This window comes from Pelodiscus sinensis, chromosome 2 (genome assembly GCF_052426305.1).
Source record: "Pelodiscus sinensis isolate ZL-2025 chromosome 2, ASM5242630v1, whole genome shotgun sequence".
In the NCBI taxonomy this organism is placed as follows: Eukaryota; Metazoa; Chordata; order Testudines; family Trionychidae; genus Pelodiscus; species Pelodiscus sinensis.
In genome coordinates, this window is record NC_143053.1 from 188,288,271 (window position 1) to 188,310,345 (window position 22,075).

Genomic DNA, 22,075 nt, shown 5'->3' on the forward strand with positions numbered 1-22,075 from the left:
ATCCTTGGGGATTGCTTACAAAAAGGAAATATTCTAAGCATTTTAATTATTTAAAAAGAAAGTGATATAGTTACCAACCTTTTGAATGATCAATCATACAAAATCTGTCAGATGTCTCCAAACACGTGACAGGTTGGGAGTTTGTAACATCTACCCTCCAGCTTTAATACCAGGATTTTCTCTGGGGCTTGGAGGAAGCCATCACCTTACTTACAAATCCTAAAGACAACCTGTCTTGTTCATTTAATGTGGAACAGAGAAGCTGAAAAATAGAAACAGAAAGATCCTATTTGCTAAATTAAAAAAAAAACTCTTTAAATCAGAGCAGGTGGATTTTTTAAAACTAGTGGATATATATATAGAGACATTTCCTGGTTTCTGTACTTACTGCTTCCCCAAGCCTCTCCTCTTGTCCAGCTTATTCAGTTTTCTTTGGTTTTCAAAATATGATTGATTTAAAAATATAATGCGGGTTCATATGACAAAATTTAAAAAATTGAGTTCATGGCAACTGGGCCAGGAGCCGAGCACATTGTTCCCACATAGTGTCTGAGAAATGCCATGAATTTACATATGATGTTTCCTCTGAGTTCTTTTATTGGTTGGCCTTGTACACTACCTCTTCTTCTACCCAGGCTTTTATACAGCACCCTTCACTGTAGTATCAGAGCACTCCACTGTCATGGAAGAATATGTGAATTTCAAGTCCCGTGCATCCTGCCAAATCTCCCAGGCTTCTGTTGCTGACTTGCAGTGTGGCTCATACAACCAGGAATTGAAATGGGGGGGGGGGGGTTGAATTTACAAGGGGGGGTGTCAGGGCCCGATAACGGGTGAGACCGTGAGGGTGAAGGTGGGCTGTATGGCACCATAGCTCACAAAACTGGGGGGATGTTGGGGAAATTCAGGGAGGGCATACACCCGTAGGGAAATACCTGCATACAACAAGGGAAGCTCATGCTAGTAACGTGGCCAGTTTTTACAGTAATCAGGTAGGCCAATGGATTTGGAGGGTGGGAGACAATGCTGCTGAGAATGGCCATCCTCCTTCTCACCGTCCAGTTGCCCTTTGGACCTCAGAAGTCCCAACACCTTTGGGACCAAGAGGAGGCGGCCTTCAGTAGATTCAGCACTACTCTTTTGCATGCTTCTCAGGCTGGGTTTGCAGCATGCTCCACTTGCAGGAGCAAAAGGAAGCCATAGGCTATAGTTAACACATTTTTCAGGGTGGTGGTGGGGAGAGTTTAATCTATTCTATAATTTTCTAGGAGGTAAAATACAGTAAATTACCTTGCCTAAAATGCTATATTACCAGTGACTTCTCCCTACAACCCTGGAAAGAAGCTCAATTTCAAAGGTTAATACACAAAACAAATATGCCCAGCTAACTCAAAGGCTGACTGTAAAACACATTTGTGGATTTTGTGATGTTTTAAAAGGGCTGGCCAATTTTTAATGGGCTGTCACACATGAACGATTATGAAAGCACTACAATGAACTGAGCTGATAAGCTGATCTGATCTGAATTAATGGCATGTGATTGCTGCTTTGAAAAACTGGCCTAAAGAGGCAGCATTGAAAGCAATCTTACAAGTCACTGGTACAATTTGCCTCAGCCATAAGAAATTGCAGAAGGTGATGGAAGTTAATTAAGAGAGATATTTGTTTTGGAGTTTGAAATTTTTTTCCTCTCACAATGGAAATGTGCTTTACATTTGCAGACTAATAAATTCCTATTTTGAGGTTTTGCTCCCGTAGATGGTGTTAATAGATAAACACAATAAATAATCCATGTCACTTGTTAGCATTCAGAATTGCACCCATCACAAAGCTTCCCCTGCAGTTGGTGTCTGCACCTTTGTCAATTAAAAATATTCACATCTACCACAATGCTTCTTTCACTTTCCTCTGAACTAGCACAGAGTCTCCATTTTCACTTGGCTCATTTCTTCTTTTAAATTTTCCCCTCTCTGGTGTTTTGGATATTTTCTTATTCACCACCACACAAAGCTAGGTTCTAGTGATAAGTCTCACTGGCTTTTGGCTATAAACCGTGACCCATCCCTGCCACATAAAGACTGCAGGGCTTCTAGAACTGGGGAGCAAACTGGCAAGATGTCAGATTTTCTGCTTATTTCATGACTCAAAATGCCGCTGACTTTTTTTACATAATGCATCAAAGTGCCCTGTAATAGACAGTGCAAAGTGATCCTCATCGGCAGTGTCTCTGAGGTGTTAGGCAGACATGTTGCAGGCTGCCCCATTTCCTTATACCCCTCCCCCCTTTCTCTACAACTCAGTGCTGTATAGGAGTGACCCTTCTTTTGCAGCGAATCCCTCCAGCTGGGTCAAATATTCCAGTCCCCCCCTTTTGGTGTATGCAAAAAGAAAAGTCTAAGAACACAGAAGTCACTTGATGCCAACAAGGGGACTTTTCTCCAGGGCTTGGGGTCTGGATCCTTGTGTATTCAAGGGCCTTCTCTAATTGGATTCCCCATGAACAGGTACACTCCTAATGTCGTCTCATGCGTAGGTGTTACAGAACTCCAGGCCCACCCACACCTCTGGACTCTGATCAGGACCCAGTGGTATGCAGCTTAGTTTTGCACCTTGGGGTGAAACCACTTATCCCCTTCAGAGCTTCTTTGCTTCCTCTTTTAAACTCAACCTCCAGCTTGTATGGACTTGACACATGTGGCCAGGCAGAGCCATTTGGACCCTGCTCCTGAGATCCTTGTTCTCCAGTGTGGACTTTTGCATACTGATTATGGATTGTGCCATGTGTTGCTCAGTGCATAACCTAAGCTCAATGTCAAGTGTTGATCTGAATCCTGTAGGATAAACAAGAGTGCTCCAAGGAAAGTCTGGCTAAAGAATGGCAGCAGCAGTGTGCTTCAGCAAAGTACATCCAGCCAGTACTTCTCAGCTGGAAAAATGCTGATGGTATGCAAGGGTTAAGGTTAAAGATGGGAAAAGCTGAGTGATTCTCAGTAAGGGAAATAGAAGGGCTCTTAGAAAGGCATTTCCAATTCATATGTCCTATACCATTTATTTCCTTTCCCATCATTGCTGATTCCCAAGATGTACATGTGTAAGAGGAAGCGTTCGCTTCTCTAATCAGCCTTGCTCTAGCTCATGAATCCACAATCCAGTGTTTGTGACATGACAAAATGAACTAGGCAGGAGTCTCAGGGCAGATCAGAGAGGTGACAGCTTCTGTTACACAGACATATCTTAGAAATTAGCAGTGATGGGGAAAATACAGAACTGCATGAGGGTTTAATCCTCTCAGCCACACTCTTCAAATGGAGAGCAACAAAAGTCTCTCTCTGCACCTGCCACATTGCCAGAAACTTCTGTGGAAAGCAGAATTGTATGGACTAGTTCCCCATGGAGGAGTGAGTGGCTGTGTTTTGGACAGGTTGTGCATTACATACCGACCAAACTCCGAAGAGTTTATTACAGTTCTAGGTGGCATCACATGCGACCTATTTTAGAAGTTTTTTCAAATACAGGCAGTCCCCGGGTTACGTACAAGATAGGGACTGTAGGTTTGTTCTTAAGTTGAATTTGTATGTAAGTCGGAACTGGTACATATTGTAGGGGAAACTCTAGCCAAACATTTCTCCAGAGCTCAGTTTTATTCTTCCACACCTCACTTCCCTCAGTTCTTTATTCTCAAGCTGAAGTGTCTGCTGAGAAAAGCCGCTCCGCGTCTCCCTGGTCTGCTGGGGGAGGGGCGCTAGCTTCGCGTCTCCATGGTCTGCTGGGGGAAAGCAGCTAGTACGGGGTTGCCTCACCCCGTTTGTAAGTAGGGATCCGATGTAAGTCGGATCCATGTAACCCGGGGACTGCCTGTATTGAAAGAGTGCTGCTTTCCTGTCTAATTCTGAGGATGGAGCTCTGCTTCTGGTAGTCCTGCTTACAAGAAATGAAATGGTGACAACACCTGGAAAACATCACAAGCGATCCTTAAAATGGGACATTAGCAAGTTAGAGGAAAAAATGCCACTTTCACCTATTCTGATTAATCAGGACATATATGGTTGAAGTCATTCATTAAGGGCTCTGTTCAGACAAGAATTCAATTTCTGTGGTTCTGTATGCAGAGCCTTTGTGGTGTTTACACAGACCGTCACTGCTGTGACATGTATAGTACTGTAAAATCTAAGTCAGGAAATAAAGGTTACATACCTGACACTTCAGTTCTTCATGATGGACTCTGCCTATTCATTCTCACAGGGTGCACTGGAGATTTGGATTTGACTGTACAACCATCTCATAACAGTGCCCAGTGGAGTTGCTCGCGCACCCCTCCCACCTTTTTTGCATTCACATCCTGAATATTCAGAGGGCATCACTATTAAAGGGGGCATGTTGTCCCGATCACTTTGTTTCCTTCCAAAGAGCATACCATAACATTATTTGCAAGAATGGTCCCTTTGAGGAGATTCCAGTTTGATGTTCTCCTTCCCAAAACTTTCATCTCCTCAGCAACACAGAGGTTGTCAGACCCCAGGTGGGCTCACTCTGCTGTGTCCAGGAAAGTCTTGTCTATATAATTCTCTGTTTCCTTAGCTCTTCCAGTTCAGCCACTCTGGTCTCAAAAGCTCATACTTGGGTCTCTGAGGACCATGAACTGCATGCATGGAAGGACATAGATAGCATCATCCTACAAGGCAGGTAATCAGACATGCTGCACTGACTGCAATAAACCAGATTATGCCAGTCTGTTGCTGAATTTTTGCCTGTATTTTTTGCTCTTGAAGCAACTTTTGCTCAGTTGTGTTAGGGATGTAAGTCACTAATCAACTACCCAATAAACATATGCCATGCAGCTCTTAATACATGTAAAAGGTAGAGCTGCAGCGGGGTTAGCTCCCTGGTTGGGAGCTAACCCTGCTGCGGCTCTGCAGTTTCCTCTTAATCAACTAATCGAGCAGTCGATGGAAATTCCATCGACTACTTGATTAGCTGATTACCCACAATTTAACATCCCTAAGTTGTGAAAGGCTTCTCCTCCCTTTTGGAGGTGGTAATTGGCCAAAGTTTAGCAAATGTTTATTAGGTGTATCCGGCTCTCGTGCTCTGTCTCCTAACTCCTTGGCAAAACTCCCATTTGCTGCTCACGTTCACTAGGTCCCCTGGTCACTTACGAGCTGGCTTTTTCAAATCCCTGTTCTCTGTGAACAAGCCCTGCCCTCTTGTCAAGGGATTAGAGATCAAAGGAGGACAGGCTAAAGCCTTGTTAGGAAGTTCTCCGTCTTGTCTAGCAGGCCCATAGCACCAGCACGCAGCCCCCCAAACAGGCCACACTATAAACTTCAGTTAAGCAGGCATATGGGAAGCAAGCAAGCAAGCACAATAGCAACAAACACAAACTCACTCGAAGGGTCACATAGCCGCTCTCTTTTATCTGGAGAACTCGCTCGCAAAACGTCCCTGTTTACTGCTCCTGGTTGCTAGCTCTGTCAAAAAAGGGCGGGAGATACCGTCTATTGAAACTAAAGAAAGTTCCACCAGTGTTGCCATTCTCTCCACCAACTTGTAGAGTTGTAACCTGCCTTCAGTTTATAGCCCCAGTTTTCTGGTGCTCTCCGCAAACCCACAGGGTAAAAAGCAATGTAGCTCGAGAATCTTGAGGGAGAGTGAACATCTGATAGGGTATGTATATCTGATGCTATGGAGACTGATGGGCAAGGGATACACCTCTTGAAGCCAGATTTTTTAGCTTTTGGATCTGCCATGAGCTAGGTGATTGGAAATAAACTCCAAGCTCACCTGACTTGAGAAATAAAGTTCTCTTCAAATAACTGTGATCTGGACATGCTAATCTTCACACTAGAATGAATGCCTGAGAAGACTATTACACTAAGATACTGTTTTCTCTTAGACTATGTCTAGACTGCAGGCTTCTTTCGAAAGATGCTCTTTCGAAAGCATCTTTCGAAAGAGCATCTTTCGAAAGATCGCGTCTAGACTGCACGCGGATCTTTCGAAAGAAAAATCCGCTTTTTCGAAAGAGAGCACCCAGCGAGTCTGGATGCTCTCTTTCGAAGACGGCCTCTTTACATTGAAGAACGCCTTCCTTCGAAAGAGGAACTTTCGAAGGAAGGCGTTCTTCCTCGTGAAACGAGGTTTACCGCCATCGAAAGAAAAGCCGCGTTCTTTCGAAATAATTTCGAAAGAACGCGGCTTGAGTCTGGACGCAGGGGAAGTTTTTTCGGGAAAAGGCTACTTTTCCCGAAAAAACCCCTGAGTCTGGACACGGCCTTAGAGAGGACGACTCACATGTGATGGACCCAGAAGGGTTCACATCACTCTTCTGCTGTAGTTGGAAGGAAGGAAGGCGTAGGACATGCACACGAATGCTTCAACAAGCACAGCTGTGAGGTTTCACTGTCAGAACCATCCTTGTGTCCAAGAGCAGGCACATCCGTAGGCATACACAGAATATGCAGCTGCGTAGGGCACCACTATATTTAATAGTGCTGTTTGCCTCATATGCCTAGTGCCAGCCGAGGACAGTGCTGACTCAAGCAGCCCCAATTCCCCAGTCCTCCAGTCCCTTCTCTGCCAATTCCCTTAGCCCCTGGCTCCACCTCCTGGCCCCCTAGCCCACCCCAATCACCTGGCACCCCTCCCCACTGCCCAGCTCTTACAGCTCCAATCTCCCAGGCCTCTGCTCTACTGCCCGTCCCCAGCGGCTCCAATCCCCCGGCCCACGGCTCTGGCAGGATGCACGGCACCCCTCCCTTCTGTCTGTTCCCTCACCTGCCTTTTTCCTGCATCCATGGCCCTGAGAACAGCCCCCCTACCAAGTCGCTGACCCCCCCTTGGTGGGGGTTGGGAGGTGCAGATGCTTGTGTTGTGTAGGGCACTAGATGCATAAGAACAACCCTGTCCATGAGTGCATCTCATGACTGGGAACATGCAGAGGAAACCAAGTTTTCAAACTTCATGGCTGCTACTCTTGACTTTGGAAGCACTTTTATCCCACCCCAGAAAAAGAAACAGGCAACAGCCAACAGAGAGGACACTACAATGACCCAATTATATATATTCTCAAAGACAATGCCAATGTTGGCACAAGGCCAAAGAAAAATTCTCAGAGAGATACAGATAAATGAAAGGGCGGTAACACTGAAGAACTGGAATAGTGGGGGGGAAAAAGCCTGCATGCAGGAGATGGCACTTAAATAGTGTTATCCCAGCTGTCAATCTAACTTCATGGAATCAGTCCAACTGACTGGTGAGTTGGCACCTTAATAAAATGTCAGCAATGACTTCAGCCAAAGCACTATGGAAGGCTTCTGAAACAACTGTGGATGCTGAAGGAAGAGTTAAACGCAGATATCAATTCAGTTGCCTTCCCCTGTGTTTAACTATTTCTTTTAGGTGTTTCTAAATCTGGGCATTCATTTACACAACTCTGTTTGTATTGAATCTTTATCAACCCAGCACTGGGCTACACTGGATTTTAAAACTTCAAATGATCACATGTGAGAGTGTCTTGCCCTGGTGACTAGGACAAAATGCCATGTGAATAAGGCAATTTTAATTGAATTACTACCAACGTTGGTCTCAATAAAGCAAGGAGCAGCTGCAGAATTGGCCTAAAAGGCTTTCATGCCTTGGCTGACACTCTGCTACATATGCAGTGTTGTTTTAGCTGTATCACTCCCAAGATATTAGGGAGACAATCTGTCCTGAAAAGAGCCCTGTGTAAGTTTGAAAGCTTGTCTTTCCTGCCCTCAGAAACCGTTTTAATAAAAGCTATTACCTCATCCACCTTGCCTTGCTACTTTGCTACCTATGTAGCAGAGTGAAAAACCACATTTTGCTTATTTACACCATCTTAATGGTATTGCAGTATTCTGATTATCTGCCTTTTGTATGCTATATAATCAGTCTTTAGGCTTAATACGCAAGCATTTGTATGATGATCACTTATCAAAGCATGAAAGATAGAGACAATTTAATATCTATGGAATAGAAAGTAAATCTTTAAAATGACCATTTAACAGAACAGTCTAAACCAGGAGAACAACAGACTTCCAGCTGTTTTTCCCCTCCCCTTTTCTTCCCCAACTTTTACAATGCCTAAAACTTAAAATAATGCAATATAGCAAACAGCAGCATCCGCAGAGATTTATGATATCTTAATAATTTTAAAAAGCAGCCACATTTGCAGAATCTCTCTCATTTATCACAATTATTATGTCAGACATTTTCTAAGCAACTTTTTGGCTAAAAGTTTGCTGACAAAACATTAGGTCTAAATCAATCATGCAAATCTTGCAACCATGTCTTCAGATCACACATCATAAATTTTCCCCTGTAAATTAAGTTGCAGCTTCCAATAAAGCAGGTTTTTTTTTTAATTTCCTATAGAAATACACCAGAGGAGGATAAAGCATCCTAACCTATAAGTGGCAGGGTGTTAAGGCATTAAAATGTTGTCTTTTAGAATTTCCAAAAAGTCTCAACATTAAAAAAGACACTGAAGTCAAGAGCCGAGCTAAACAAAGGACACACTGCTCACACTTGCAAGATCTTTCCTTGTTGAGTCTCTCAAACCTGAAAACTTCCTGAAGCTGAAACTAAAAGAGCCAGTGGGCTTTATGTGCACTTAGCTTTTCAGAAATGAGCAAATACCATTCTAATAGCCATCAACTGTGACCCTTTCACAGCTGTCAAAATAGAACATACAATAACAGTTACCCTCCTCTTTTTTCTCTCCCTCTTTTAACCACCTGCTCATGTAAACTACAAAGGAGAACAGACTTAGCCTACCAATGACAGACTGTGTTTACCAGCAATGACGATGAATAAATAAATATTAGCAAAGCCTATTATGATGACAAGAGACACCCAGCTTTATTGACTCATCCACATAATTTAAAACGTATGTTCTCCTAAACAAAAAAGAATTCTATTATCTAATATCAACCTTCAAGAAAAACAGGCGGGATTAACAATTTTCTGCCCGCTCACAGCCCTAAATTGCAACCAATGTTCATAACAATGATTTAATATGAAGCTAAATGGAATTTTTATAAACATTTCTATTGAGCAACAAGGGATTCACATCTGTTTCTGTCTTCAGATCATTCTAAATTTCTCCAAAGCTTACAGTTAAACCACCTAGGGAACGAACATTTCAGACAACACTGGGATAGACAGAATGCAGACATAGTCCACTGAGTTGTCAGATTGTGATACCGAGAACTTCTGCCTTTTGGGGAAGCAGGCAGATCATTCGTGTAGCTACATAAAAGGCTAATTACTTACAGCAGGGTGTCCAGCACAGTAGGTGTAGCTGGCATGGGACTGGTAGTGCAAGCTTGCTCTTGGAAAGGTGTATGTGTTCCAGGCAGGTTGGCTGCTGTTCCACTGTGAGCTAAAGCCAGGGCTCATGGTCACTCTTGATTTACTATTTTGGTACGTTCTCACTGTGGAGCTGGACTATCAAGAAAGAAAAAAATGCAATATAAAAATAGCTTTTAGAATATATTACAAAAAGTCTAACTACGTTTAAAAGATACATCTATACATAGCACAGCACAGCTATCTGTGAACAAAGAGGAGCTTTCCCATTAAAGAAGTGAAACAGGAATCCTTTCAGGTTGAAAAAATAAAAGGTATTTTGTGGTTACGTTCTACAGTCAATACAGAATGAATGAATGAATGATTGTTGGATTTTAAACTGGGCCACACACCAACAGTAGAATTTAATGGTAATAGAGATTTGAGGCACTGTTGGAAATGTACGTATAGGGTTATGTCACAAGATTGATGTTTGAAATTTCCTATTTCTTTTGCTGGTAAGAACTGAACATTGGAATTTACTGTACCAAGGACTAATTAAGACAGCTTCAAAGTGAATAATCTGGCATCTGTGCGCAGACGTTTCCTCAGATCTTGAGTTCCATCTCTAGGAAAAATATGGTGGGTTGGGGCAAAGCAAAATATTACAAACCTGTCGCAAATTTTACAAAAGTGCAACCTCCTATGGAAGACAAACTGGCTTAAGGGACCAAAGATTTGTTAATCCAAGCCCCCCAAAACTGATTGATCCCAAATTAGTTGCCATTTTTGAAGAGTTTAGCCATAATATGTTGACTGTAGTAAATGACACCCATTTGAAAATATTAGCTTGGTTCCTTCATCTATAAAATTGGGAAAATCAAATTGTGCTTAAAGTAATAATCATGTCTTTCCTGTTTTTTTAATCTTTTTATTATAGAATCCTGTTTCTACTTTAGAATATGCATCAGGACTATTTTAATTGATAAGCCCTGGTCCTGTAGAAAATAAATAAAATAAAATCACTTTCCCTTCTCTCGCCTACTCTCCCCCCCTCAAAAAAAATCCTGGATACAATTTTGATCAAATTATTTTAACCAGAATTCCAAAGTAATTTAACTATTGAATATATGTTTTCATTCTATTCTTCTCTCCTTCCTTACAGTTTTTCCCCTCCAGGGGAAAAGGAAAGAAAATTTGGCACTCATCCATGCAAATTACAACCAATGAATTTTATTTATGATCTGTTCACTCCTATTCTCATTGAAGTCAACAGCTGAACTCCACTGACTTTTAATGGGACAGGATATGATCTTGTGTTTTTTTAAACTGAACTCAATATCATTTAGAAATCTTTACAAATATGCCCTCAAGTAAAACTGATATATCAGAAAGGAAAATGGAAAGCATGGCTTAAGTCAAAAGGACACACTAAATTCATGTTTAAATGGTGATCCTAGTAGTAGGAATATATTTAAATTATACTCTCGGGAATGCAGTTGAACTTATTTTTAACCATCTTTTTCAAAAATGTAGATTATATTGTATATAGAGATTATATTATGTACGTGTCCAATATTAAGCAATCATAAATAAAAACTCCAGGAATATAAATCCCTTTGACATCAAAATAACTTACGGTATGTCTAGACTATATGGCTCTGTCACCAGAGCCATGTAGATTAGTTTACTAGACATACCCAAATGAAGCGGCGATTTAAATAATTGCCACTTCATTTAAATTTAAATGGCTGCTGCGCTGTGCCGATCAGCTGTTTGGCAGCACAGCACTGTAGTCTGGACGCTCCGTGGTCGACATCAAAGGCATTTGTTGACCTCCCCGTTATGCCTCATGGGATGAGGTTTACCAGGGAGGTTGACAAATGCCTTTTGATGTCGACCATGGAAGGTGTAGACTACAGCACTGTGCCGCCAAACAGCTGATTGGCACAGCGCGGCAGCCATTTAAATTTAAATGAAGTGGCGATTATTTAAATCGCCTCTTCATTTGGGTATGTCTAGTAAACTAATCTTCATGGTTCTGGCAACAAAGCCATGTAGTCTAGACATACCCTTAGAATAGATGTGTAGAGGACAGTGATACTTTATTATGTTTATTACTGCAACGCTTAGGGAATCAACCAAAATTGGGGCCCTGTTGTTCAAGGCGCTGTACAGAATTAAAATCAGAGTTTACAATCTCCCTGAAGAGCTTACAACCCAAGTGGACAAGACAGACAGAGAAGGATATAGGATAGAAGCAGAGTGATGGTTTGAAAATGTCCTGTTTATTTCACAGTTTGTTAATATTTTGATTCTGAGATTTGTGTGGGGGAGGGGTAAGTGGAGATTAACTCAAGGGAAAGACAAGGGAAGGAAGGGAAGATATAGCAGAAAAGGTCACGGGGACAATTTTTGTCTTCCCATTTTAATACCAGATTTTGCTGGCTAATAGAAATTGAAAATCACAGTGCATGTTGGTACCAACAACACATACTTATTTAATGTTATTTTTAAATGTTTAAGTACACAGAGAATGTCTTGGTTATCAGATACTGTATAACTATAAGTTAATTAAAAAGTTAAATGACTTCCTGTATGTTTGTTTATTTCCTGAACTGCTGATTAGTAAGCCTGTAGAGAGCAGTTTTCCCCAACAGTTCTCAGTATCTCAACAGATTCTCTTCCTTCCCCCTGCACTCCCAACCTCAAGTAAACGATTCCTAGGGTGTGATTTCTAAAGATTTAGCTTACAGCTAGCTGAACACAAAGCATATGAATGAACACTAAAACCCACACTAAAAGCTCATTAGTCAGAGTGAGAGACAAGTGGTTACTTTGTCCATTTACAAAAGGCTTTGGAAAAAAAAACGTGCACCTAGAGTTAAAGAAACTCCTTTCAAATAGATCTTTTTATATGAATCTAAATCATAGCAAGTTAAAGGAAAGAAGCGCTGGCCAGAAAGACTCAGGTTGGTTTTTTACACCTTTTCCCCCAAGGTACAAAAGTGTATTTTCTTTTCTTTGACATATTACTTATCTTTTCATATCATTACTTAAAGACAAATCTCTCTTTGTGCACACTGGTAGGTTTGCTTCAATATGGAAGACAAGGGTTGGGTTTTGTTTTGACTAGCCTAGGCAGACAGTCATAATATGCTTCCTGTACCTTGGTCTCTGCCATTTGTAGATGTTAGATATTAGAGTGAGACTGTTCATTAAATCCCCATAAAAATGAGCAGAAAGACGGTTTGTCCCACTGCACAATATTCTATTAACGTACAGCATCAATATTTTCCCTACTTACCATTATGTCTGATGTAGAAGCCAATGGAAAATATCTAGGGCTGAGTGGAAAATAAAAAGACATTGGCAGTTGCAGATTAGTAATTTATTATTTGCATTACTGCCGCAACCAATGTCTTGTGTTGGGCATTGTGCAAACATATAAAGAATCACCAGTACCCATGTGTTTGAAAAAAACAGAAACAAGCCTCAACAAAATCATGAGATTTTTAAACAACAAATTAGAGGTTCTTTTAATTTGCTTTTTAGTGGTCATTTGGATCACATTTTTCAGCTTCTCTCTGCCACCAGGATGTCTAGAAATTTAACTTTTTAAAATGAAAGCTGACATTGTCTTATAAGAAACACACCAAATAGCATTAGATGTACAATAAAATCGTAAGTGCTGGCAACATCAAAAACAATAAAAGATACATACTGTCCTTCAGAGCTTATAAAAGGCAAAATAAAAAAAACGTTGCAAATAGGGAGTTGTAAAGCTCAACTGAGATTTCCATTTCCCATGCTCTGCATCTCCAGAGTAAAGACTCTCCCAACCCCATTTGTTATCTGACAATGGTGAAGAACCTTAGAGTCACCTTCTCCTAAAACTTAAGTTCAGAATGAGGAAAAACTGTATCAACCCTAGAGATTATCTCTCTGTTTCCCTGTAACGTCTTCCATCTAGAATCTCCCCACTGGTCCAGAGATGACTGGTGCTCCCCATACTTGGGAGCCACAAGCTAAAGGGCATGTTACAACTTTCCACCCTGCCTAACTTCCTCCCCATCTCCTGTTACCTCTTGAGAGAGGGCTCTATCCTCCTGCTGCACGAGCAGACTGGAAGAGGCAAAACCTGCTGTTGCTGCACCAGGTGCCCGTAATCCCCTGGGCCATGTTGCTTGAGGGAGGGGGCAAAAGATCAAGGCTTGGGGATGGGGTGTGGTTGGACCTGTAACAGTGGGGTTGCCCCGGGCCCTCTGCGTGAAGCTCTGGGGAGAGGGATTGCCCCAGGCCTGGTACCCCCCTCAGCATGGCCCTGCCTCTCCCACTCCTGCTCTGGTATGCCTTCTTGCCTGGGCCAGCTGCTGGGGGGGTGGGGAGGCACTTGACCTGTATCCTCCTTTGATGTGTTGCCTCTGCTTCAACCCTTTCTGATGTTTTGCTACTCTTTAAAAGCCCTTTACCCCAGCCAGAGCAGCTCATACCTTATTACTAATCATTATTATTATTCGTTCATATTTTCATAGTTCCTAGGAGACCTAGCCCTGGACCCAGAACCCACTGTGTTAAGAGCTATACAGACACAGAACAAAAAGTCAGCCCCCTCCCCAGAGAGCTTACTATCTAAGTATAAGGCAAGGGTTTATCCTCAAATCAGAAATTTCTATGGGAAATATCTGTTAGACAACATTTGTTGTTTTTTTTTTTTTTTTTTTTGAGGAATCAAACATTTTTTTCAGCTGTCAGCAACCAAAATATAGAAATCTTCAATGTCAATGAAAACTTTGCTTTAATCAAAAAATGTTTATGTGGCAAAAAACAATACCTCACCCCAAAACACTTCCTGTCCATGTCTACCTGCAATGTATATCCAACTGCACAAAAAACCTCTCTTTGAATGCTTGGACAATCCCCTTGTCTCTCTCCCTCAGTTTCCTAATCTGCTAAATATGTCTAATAATAATTCACAGAAGTGCCATGAGACTAAATTTACTCGTGTTTCTGAAGTGCTTTAAGATCTTTGGATGGAAGAGACTGAAGTGCAAACCCTTACTATTCCCTGAGCCTAATTGCTGTCAGGAATTAGCTCTTTTAATAGCTGATGCTCAAAGGGCTAACTGAAGTAAAAAAAAATAGTTCTTAGTATTTATATAGCACTTTTCATCTTCAAAGGATGTACAAACATTCAATAGTGGCGAAACATTTGACTAGTCCAACTTCCCTATCCATTTAAGCAGGTTCTAGTAGATTTCGGAAACAGCAGCTACTCATTTCCTCCCTATTTGCATTTGAATGAAGCACATAATTTGTCTAGGACTTAAAACAAGGTACAGTAGTTCTGATGTAGACTTCAAAGTCTTAACTGTGTATTGTGTGCACTGTCCACTGTCATTTATGATATACTACCTTGTAATTTAAAGCTGCATAATAAACTGCTTTTAAAAGGAAAATATTCAAAGGATTATTGAGAATTTCCAGATCATTTAAATTCTTCTTTTCAGTAAGTCCACACTGACCACGTCTTTTTTATTCCTGTTTCACAGTTCATTTCAATTGCATACTTGTTTCACTTACTTGAGTACTCTAGCACGTTAGAGACACAAGCCCAAATTCTGCTCTGGGTTATGCCTATGCATCAAATTCATAAACCTTTATTAGGATTAAATGGGTGTAAAAAACATTAACATTTACCTCACTCTGTCTAAACCTTTAAAATTAACCCAAATGTTTAAGGGCTAAGAAAATGACATCATTTTCTGTCTCTCCAATGCCCGGAATTTTTAATTTTAAAAGTAACTTCAGCCTTCGGCTACTACTTCTTCAGCTTTGTGAAAAGCTAGTGGGCCTATAGAGAATTATGCCAAGTAAGTATTGTCTACCAAAGTATATTCTTTAGGGCCTCAAAGGATTACAGGATAAGAGAGGGCCCATACTAAGAACTGCTGCTGTTGTTGTCACTGGTTCAGACTAAATGCACCATGCTACAATACACAATATGGTTCTAAACTACAAAAGACTACATCATTACAGAAATATTATCACTTCCATAATTCAATAGTTTCCCAGAGACTGCAAAAAAAAGATTAAAATAGATGCTCTAGAACATTCTCTCACAGACTAAGATTGCACCTTTGTCTTATTCCTCAGGGACGATAAGACTTGGCAAAGTGAATTAGAAGAATTTGACATCAATATTCAAATTGCCAAGAATGAGGAGGGAGATGGTGAAACTGGAGACATTTCTTCTACAATGGTTTTAAGAACTGGTAACATGGAAGGAAATAAGGGAGCAATAAGGGCTCGTCTAGACTACGCCGAAATTCCGAAAGAGGATATGCAAATTCCACCGGAATCTTCTTCTGATAGTGAAAGTAGTCGGGATGTGGGTTATTTGGGCAACTCCCCCCCGCTTTTTTGAAAAGCTGCATAAACCTCATTTTTTGAGGAAGAGCGGCTTTTTGAAAAAGTGGGGGTTGCCAAAAAACATGCATCCCGCTTTTGAAAGTGAGATTGGAAGAAGATATGCAAATTCCCACAGAATTTGCATATCCTCTTTCGGAACTTTGGGATAGTCTAGACATAGCCCATTTTACCAGCTGAGGCTGGAGTTTCCTGCTCTTACCTTTCCCATGATTTACATAGTACAATATAAAAACAATATGTCCTCCTTGGACAGAACTATTTATGCTTGTCCACTACAAATTTTGATGAAGAAGAACAATGTATTTTCCAGAATTAGACAACACTTTGTTGGTAACACAGGGTGATTGGTCCCTTTAAGAAGGTGATGGGGCCAGTGCTCTTGTTACTCATCAGTTGCCTCCTGATTGTGGCTGAGAGGACACCTGGGTTACATCAAGGAGTGATGATGTAGGGGCTGCCTGATGGACTTTTCTTTCCAGCAACCATGCATCACACCTAAATCACACTCACCCAGGAACCCACCCCTGTAATAAACTCCGGTGCCAATTCTGTCCACAGATCTACACAAGCAACATCATCACAGGACCTAACCATATAAGCCACCACATCAGAGGCTCATACAACTGTGCCTCCACCAATGTGATCTATGCCATCAAGTGCCAGCAATGCCCCTCTGCCATGCATATTGGCCAAAATGGGCAATCTCCATGACAAAGAATGAATGGACACAAATCAGATATTCGAAATAGTAACACACGGAAACCTGTTGGGGAACATTTTAACTTGCCTGGGCACTCACTAATGGATTTAAAAGTGGCTATCCTGTTACAGAGTAATTTCAGGAACTAGCTAGAGGGAGTGAGTCTGCAAAACTGGCCTTCATATGAAAATTTGACACATTCACCCAAGGATTGAACAAAGACATGTCTTAGATAGGCCGTTATATTCACCATGCAAATAACATCCAAATCTAAGTATCAGGCACTTACAGCTCACTATATTAGCCTCATTTAGCACAGACACTTTAATTGACCATGGGTTTTTTTCCCTTCCCCCTCTCCCCTCTGCTATATATTTGTTCCCTGGGCCCTTTGCTCCATTCATTTAAAGAAGTGGGTTGTGCCCATGAAAGCTCATGATACTATCTATATTTTTTATTAGTCTCTAAGGTACTACAGGACCATTCATTGTTTTTCAATTTAGCAACATCCTTCTTGAATGGTTGACTCCAGACCTGGACACAGTATTCCAGAAGTAGTCTCACCAGTGCCAAATACTGAGGTAAAATAACCTGAGTACTCTACTATAACATAGATTCCCATGTTTATACACTCAACATGGCATTTGCCCTTACAGCTGCACTTGAAGTTCACCTGCAAATGATTATTCACCATAACCCAAAGCTTTTTCATTACTTCCCAGGGTAAAATCCCTCACCCTGAAAGTATGCTCTACTTTCTTCGTTCCTAGATTAATACAATTGCATTCAGCCATATTACAAGGCATATTTATTGCTTGAGCTCAGCTCACCAAGCAATTTAGATTGCTCTGAATCAGTGACCAGACCTCTGCATTATTTACCATTCCCCAGATTTGTGTGTCATCTGCAAATTTTAATCAATTATGATTTTATGTTTTCTTCTGGGTAATTAATACAATGTTAAACAGCATATGGTCAAGAACTGATCCCTGCAAGATCCAACTGGAGACATATCTGTTGTATCATCATTTCCCATTTATAATTACATTGAGAGGTATCTGGTAGCCAGCTCTTAATACATATTAATTGTATATTTTTCTAGATTTTTTTAAATCAAAATGTCACAAGGAACTAAGTCACATGTCTTACAGAAATCTAAATATTTTACATCAAAACTATTACCTTTAAATCAACCAAACCTGTAACAACATTTTTAAAAAAAATCAAAACAATTTTATAGGATCTATTTTCCATAAATCCGTGTGGATGGAAGGAAATTAATTATATTACCTTCCTTTAATTCTTCTTTGGCACAACATTAGCTTTCTCCCAGGCTTCTGGAACTATGTCAGTATTCCAAGACTTGATGAAAAAAATGCAACATTAATGGGCCAGTTTGCTCCTTGGCCAGTTCTTTTAAAACGTTGGATTCAAGTTTTATGGATTTTCTCATTTAAAAATGTCTAACTTTAGTAGCCATGTAAGTAGTCCTGAGACACTAGTGGAATGAACAGAGTGTTATAGTATGATAGAGTACACCATCCATTTTTCCCCAAATACAAACCAGAGCATTTTGTCGCACACTTCCGTCTTTTCTGCACTATTGATAATGCCATAATTTCCATCTACTAACGGACCAATACGGTGTTAGAAATCTTTTGTTCCAAGTATACTTAAATAACTCCTTTCATAGGTGCTGACTCCGTGGGTGCTCTGGGGCTGGAGCACCCACAGGGAAATAGTGGTGGATGCGGAGCACCCACCAGCAACCTCCCTATTAGCTTTAGGCGTCTCAGTCACCAATTCATATTGGCATAGATTGGTAGTAGTTATTACCATCTGATGGCTCTGTGGTGGCCTACGTGAAGGATTTGCTGTGGCTCCAGCGAACGCTCAGGACAAAAAACCCCAAAACAATCAACATCCAAAAAAAACCCCATCACAACGAGCATCCTGGATGGCAGGCTCAATCAATTCAGATTAAAAAGTCACTGGAAGAGATCTCACACAAGGAAGTGGTTTCTCTGCTCTATGAGAGATGCATCCTTGGGCAGCATGTGGAAACACTGTTCCTACTGCTCATTCTGCACATAGTCTCTGGATAAACAGAGAACCTCATTCTCCAGGATTGTTAATTCAGGCTATTTCATAAGCATTGCCTTCTTTTAAAGGAAACCACGCAGGGAAAGAAACATGACAGTACTTGCAACATGTTTATTTATCTAGCTGAGCTTCTGTCCTCTTTTGTTTTACTTCTTCAGGATATATGAATTGAGCCTGAAAGATTTATTATTTTTGAAAAAAATAAGGGTCTTTCACTTTTTTTTTTTAAACATGAGAAATATTAGGCAAGTAAAGTCTGGTCTGCTCCGGTTTTCATGGAAGACAACTTAGATGTAAAAGGAATGTTTATTGTGAGTTTTTAACACTTTAATTAAAGGGCCGAGGCATTGAATTTTTAACAAAGGTTTCCTTCATTCAAAATGTTAGACAAAAATAAACAAATGTAAAAGTCTAACTATAAATTCCTAACTCTCTTAATAGCTCAACTTGCATCCCCTTTTTCTTCTGATGTCAATGTTTCACTAGCTTTACCGTCACCAGAGTGCCTTTCAGGGTAGACAGGGCCTGAATTTCCAGTGTATAAACGAAACCAACAACATTTAAACAAAAAAATAAATACTTTTGCCATTGTTTCCTGCTTTATGATAGAGGAATGAAAAACCCATTTCTCCCCTTTATCATTAACCCCTAAGGAAAGTGCTATCACATTAGCAAATTCTCAGTGTATCCTGAGTTAATTTTAAGGCCTAATAGCAATGTAAGAAAGTCCTTCAATATTACCTTTTAATGGTACCCGTTAGGAAGTTGTTCTTCTCTGAAAATAAAGAACACCAACATTGTTTACTGAACAAACATCTGTTTAATTATGTTTGGCCCTTATTCTTTTAATTGCTCCAGGTTTACAGTTATAAGTAAGGAAGCAATGCATTAACCGAACAGGCATGATATGTGGGGTTTCCAATAACATCCTGGCAAGATCCCAGCAAGAGATGCACATTAAAACCATGCACAAATAAGCAACCTATGCTGGACAATGTTGATTTTTGCAGAAGTCACATCCATGAAATAGTTGCTTAGTGCAATATGCTCCCATGGAATTGCAGCTCATCTATCTGGATTGACTGTGTATAAAAAGACATTCTTCCACTTGAAGCAGGAGAGCACACAAGTCACAAAGGTAGTAGTGAATGACTTAAAAGAGAGGATTTGGGTCAGATAAGCAACTAAAGTCTATTGGTGAGCACTAATCTTACTGAAAGCTGTTGATAAAGTGGAAAACAACATATTCAGTCACTGACCTTGGCAGCTATATAAGGGTAATATTTTTACAAGCTCTTGAAAATTCTCCCCAGCGTATTACAGTTGTGCCTCTTAAAATCTTTTCAATTCTTTTAGATAAGTAAACAACATTATTGCAGCATTCCCTATACAAACTATAGGGAACTTAGGGGACAGCGTCAATACAAAAGTAATATCCACATCATAATCAGACAATTTTACTGGGCAAGTACTCACACCCATAAGCATGTTCTCCTTCAATTATATCTAGTCCAGTTCAGCAAGCCACATAAGCATGTGCTTAACTTCACTTGTGTGTTTACGTGCTAAATAGGGATGACTGAAATGCTAAATCAGGGCTTATGTATATCTTACTTAATGGAGTATTTTTTCAAACATATTAATTGTGAATATTTGAAGGGAAAATACTTTTCATTAGTAGTTGAATTCCTTTTATCCTTCTTATAGTATCCCAAGAATTACATATACTGTGCTGTAGAATTCTAATGTTCTTACTGATGTGTCTTAATACGGTAGATCTAATTGTTGAAAAAAAGTGAACTTCATCTCTTATTTTTAAAGTCATCGGGAAGAATTCTAATATCATAGAGCACCTAACAATCTATCTAGTCACCTCCTTTATCCATAGACCAGTCACACAAAATTATTTTCCCCACTGCAGGTCTGCAATATGCTTTGAGAGGCAAACAGCAACTTTTCCAGTTGTATCAAGAAGAGGCGCACAAAGAATTCCTATATTGAATAATGAAAACAACCCAGGCTCATGCATCAGTGTTGAGTGAAACTGCTTTTGAATATCCATAAAATGTCCATGACACATTAACACTTCCAAAATCCTGCTGAATGGGCAAAAGTCAGGTTCTCTTTGCCAATTATGATACAGAGTCTAGATTATCTTTGGTGTTACAAGTCAAGCATTGACCAAGAATCATTTATCGGACAAAAATGCTTATTTTACTAAATATCATGCCATTTCTGCCATGAGGAGAAAATTTCTGAATAGTACAATGCACGTAACACACTGTAAGACCCCCCCCCCCCCCAATATGGTAATGAGCTCTATGGTGTGGAGAGACTTCTATGCTTTTATTAAGCTTGCAGAATTGAAACCTTAGTCAAAGCTATGATTTGGTCCTCATACTGTTATACCTACTGTACACCATAATGCGGGTGGTATGATGTGTGTACAGTTGAACCTTTCTAGTCCAGCACCCTTGGGACCTGACTGTTACTGAACCAGAGAATTTGCCAAACCCTGGGATGTCAATATCATCTAGCAGCATTACCAATACTTTTAAGAGCCCAGAAAACAGTGGAAGACTCTTAGGATAAATTAGGGCTAAATAACAGCAAGAACACAAAGCCAGGATTGGTGGCTGTAACCAAACTTTATGAGACCATGGGAAGCTTGGCCACACCCACAATAGGAGGACATCTGGCTAACTAAAATCATGCCAGACCACAGATGTTGCCAGAGCAGTGTGCGCCAGACTACAGAAGTTCAACATGTACAGTCATTAACTACAGTGCCCTGTAAACTGTTTCTCTTTAGTGTTAAGTAACTAGAAAATCAGACTTAGAGTTGGTCCTAAGGCACTGCTGTAATGAACATGATTAAAAATATCCTCATTGATTTACTGAGTAACAGGGAACAGATTCCTGAAAAACAACAGGTACTCTTTCTCTGAGTGCAGACCTGTGATAGCTCCCATTCTACCCTCGTGTTCACCAGAGTCTTTAACAAAATTACATGCAACTGTTTTAAATAGCATCTTTCATGAATCTTACCTAAATAATCATCGTTGCTTGATATGTGTGACACCAAACACTACATAGAATCTCAGGATCAGAGGGATGATTTGGCGCATGGTCTTATGTTTGGCTGGAAAGAGTTCAAGGACCCTTTTAAAAACCAGGAAGGGCAATGAATGGGAAATTATTCCTTATTCATACAAGTAACACTGCAAAGAATTATGGGTCTTTCACTCAAATTAGATATTCACAGAACTTCATTTATTGCATGCAATACATTTAAATGTGAAAGAACTAATATTCTTTGTTTTCTCCAGTTAATCCATTAGAAATCTAACAGTCATTCTAACCATTCTCTCAGAGAGGACACAGACAGTGAAAAATGAAGGAGAAACAAAAATAGACCACCAGACATGGAAGAGAATAGGAACTGAAAAGGATCCAAAACCAGCTTTCAGCGTAACTCAAACCCAGAGCATTCTATACACATGGGGATTTTAATTACCCAGACATCTGCTG

The 22,075-nt window shown here is 40.4% G+C and overlaps 1 protein-coding gene across 6 annotated transcripts in view; it reads right to left on the reverse strand.

The window, feature by feature from the left end:
• Positions 1 to 22,075, reverse strand: part of RBMS3 (RNA binding motif single stranded interacting protein 3) — a 989,419-nt gene that overhangs the window by 637,741 nt on the left and 329,603 nt on the right. For 4 of the 6 annotated variants that reach the window (XM_075921983.2, XM_075921980.2, XM_075921985.2 and 1 more), the window contains one exon: positions 9,295 to 9,468. The exons of 1 other annotated variant lie outside the window; for it this stretch is intronic. In XM_075921983.2, coding sequence (XP_075778098.1) covers positions 9,295 to 9,468 — 174 coding nt within the window. The remainder of the gene's footprint in view (positions 1 to 9,294; positions 9,469 to 22,075) is intronic. One more of the 6 variants, XM_075921986.2, reaches the window with a different exon arrangement.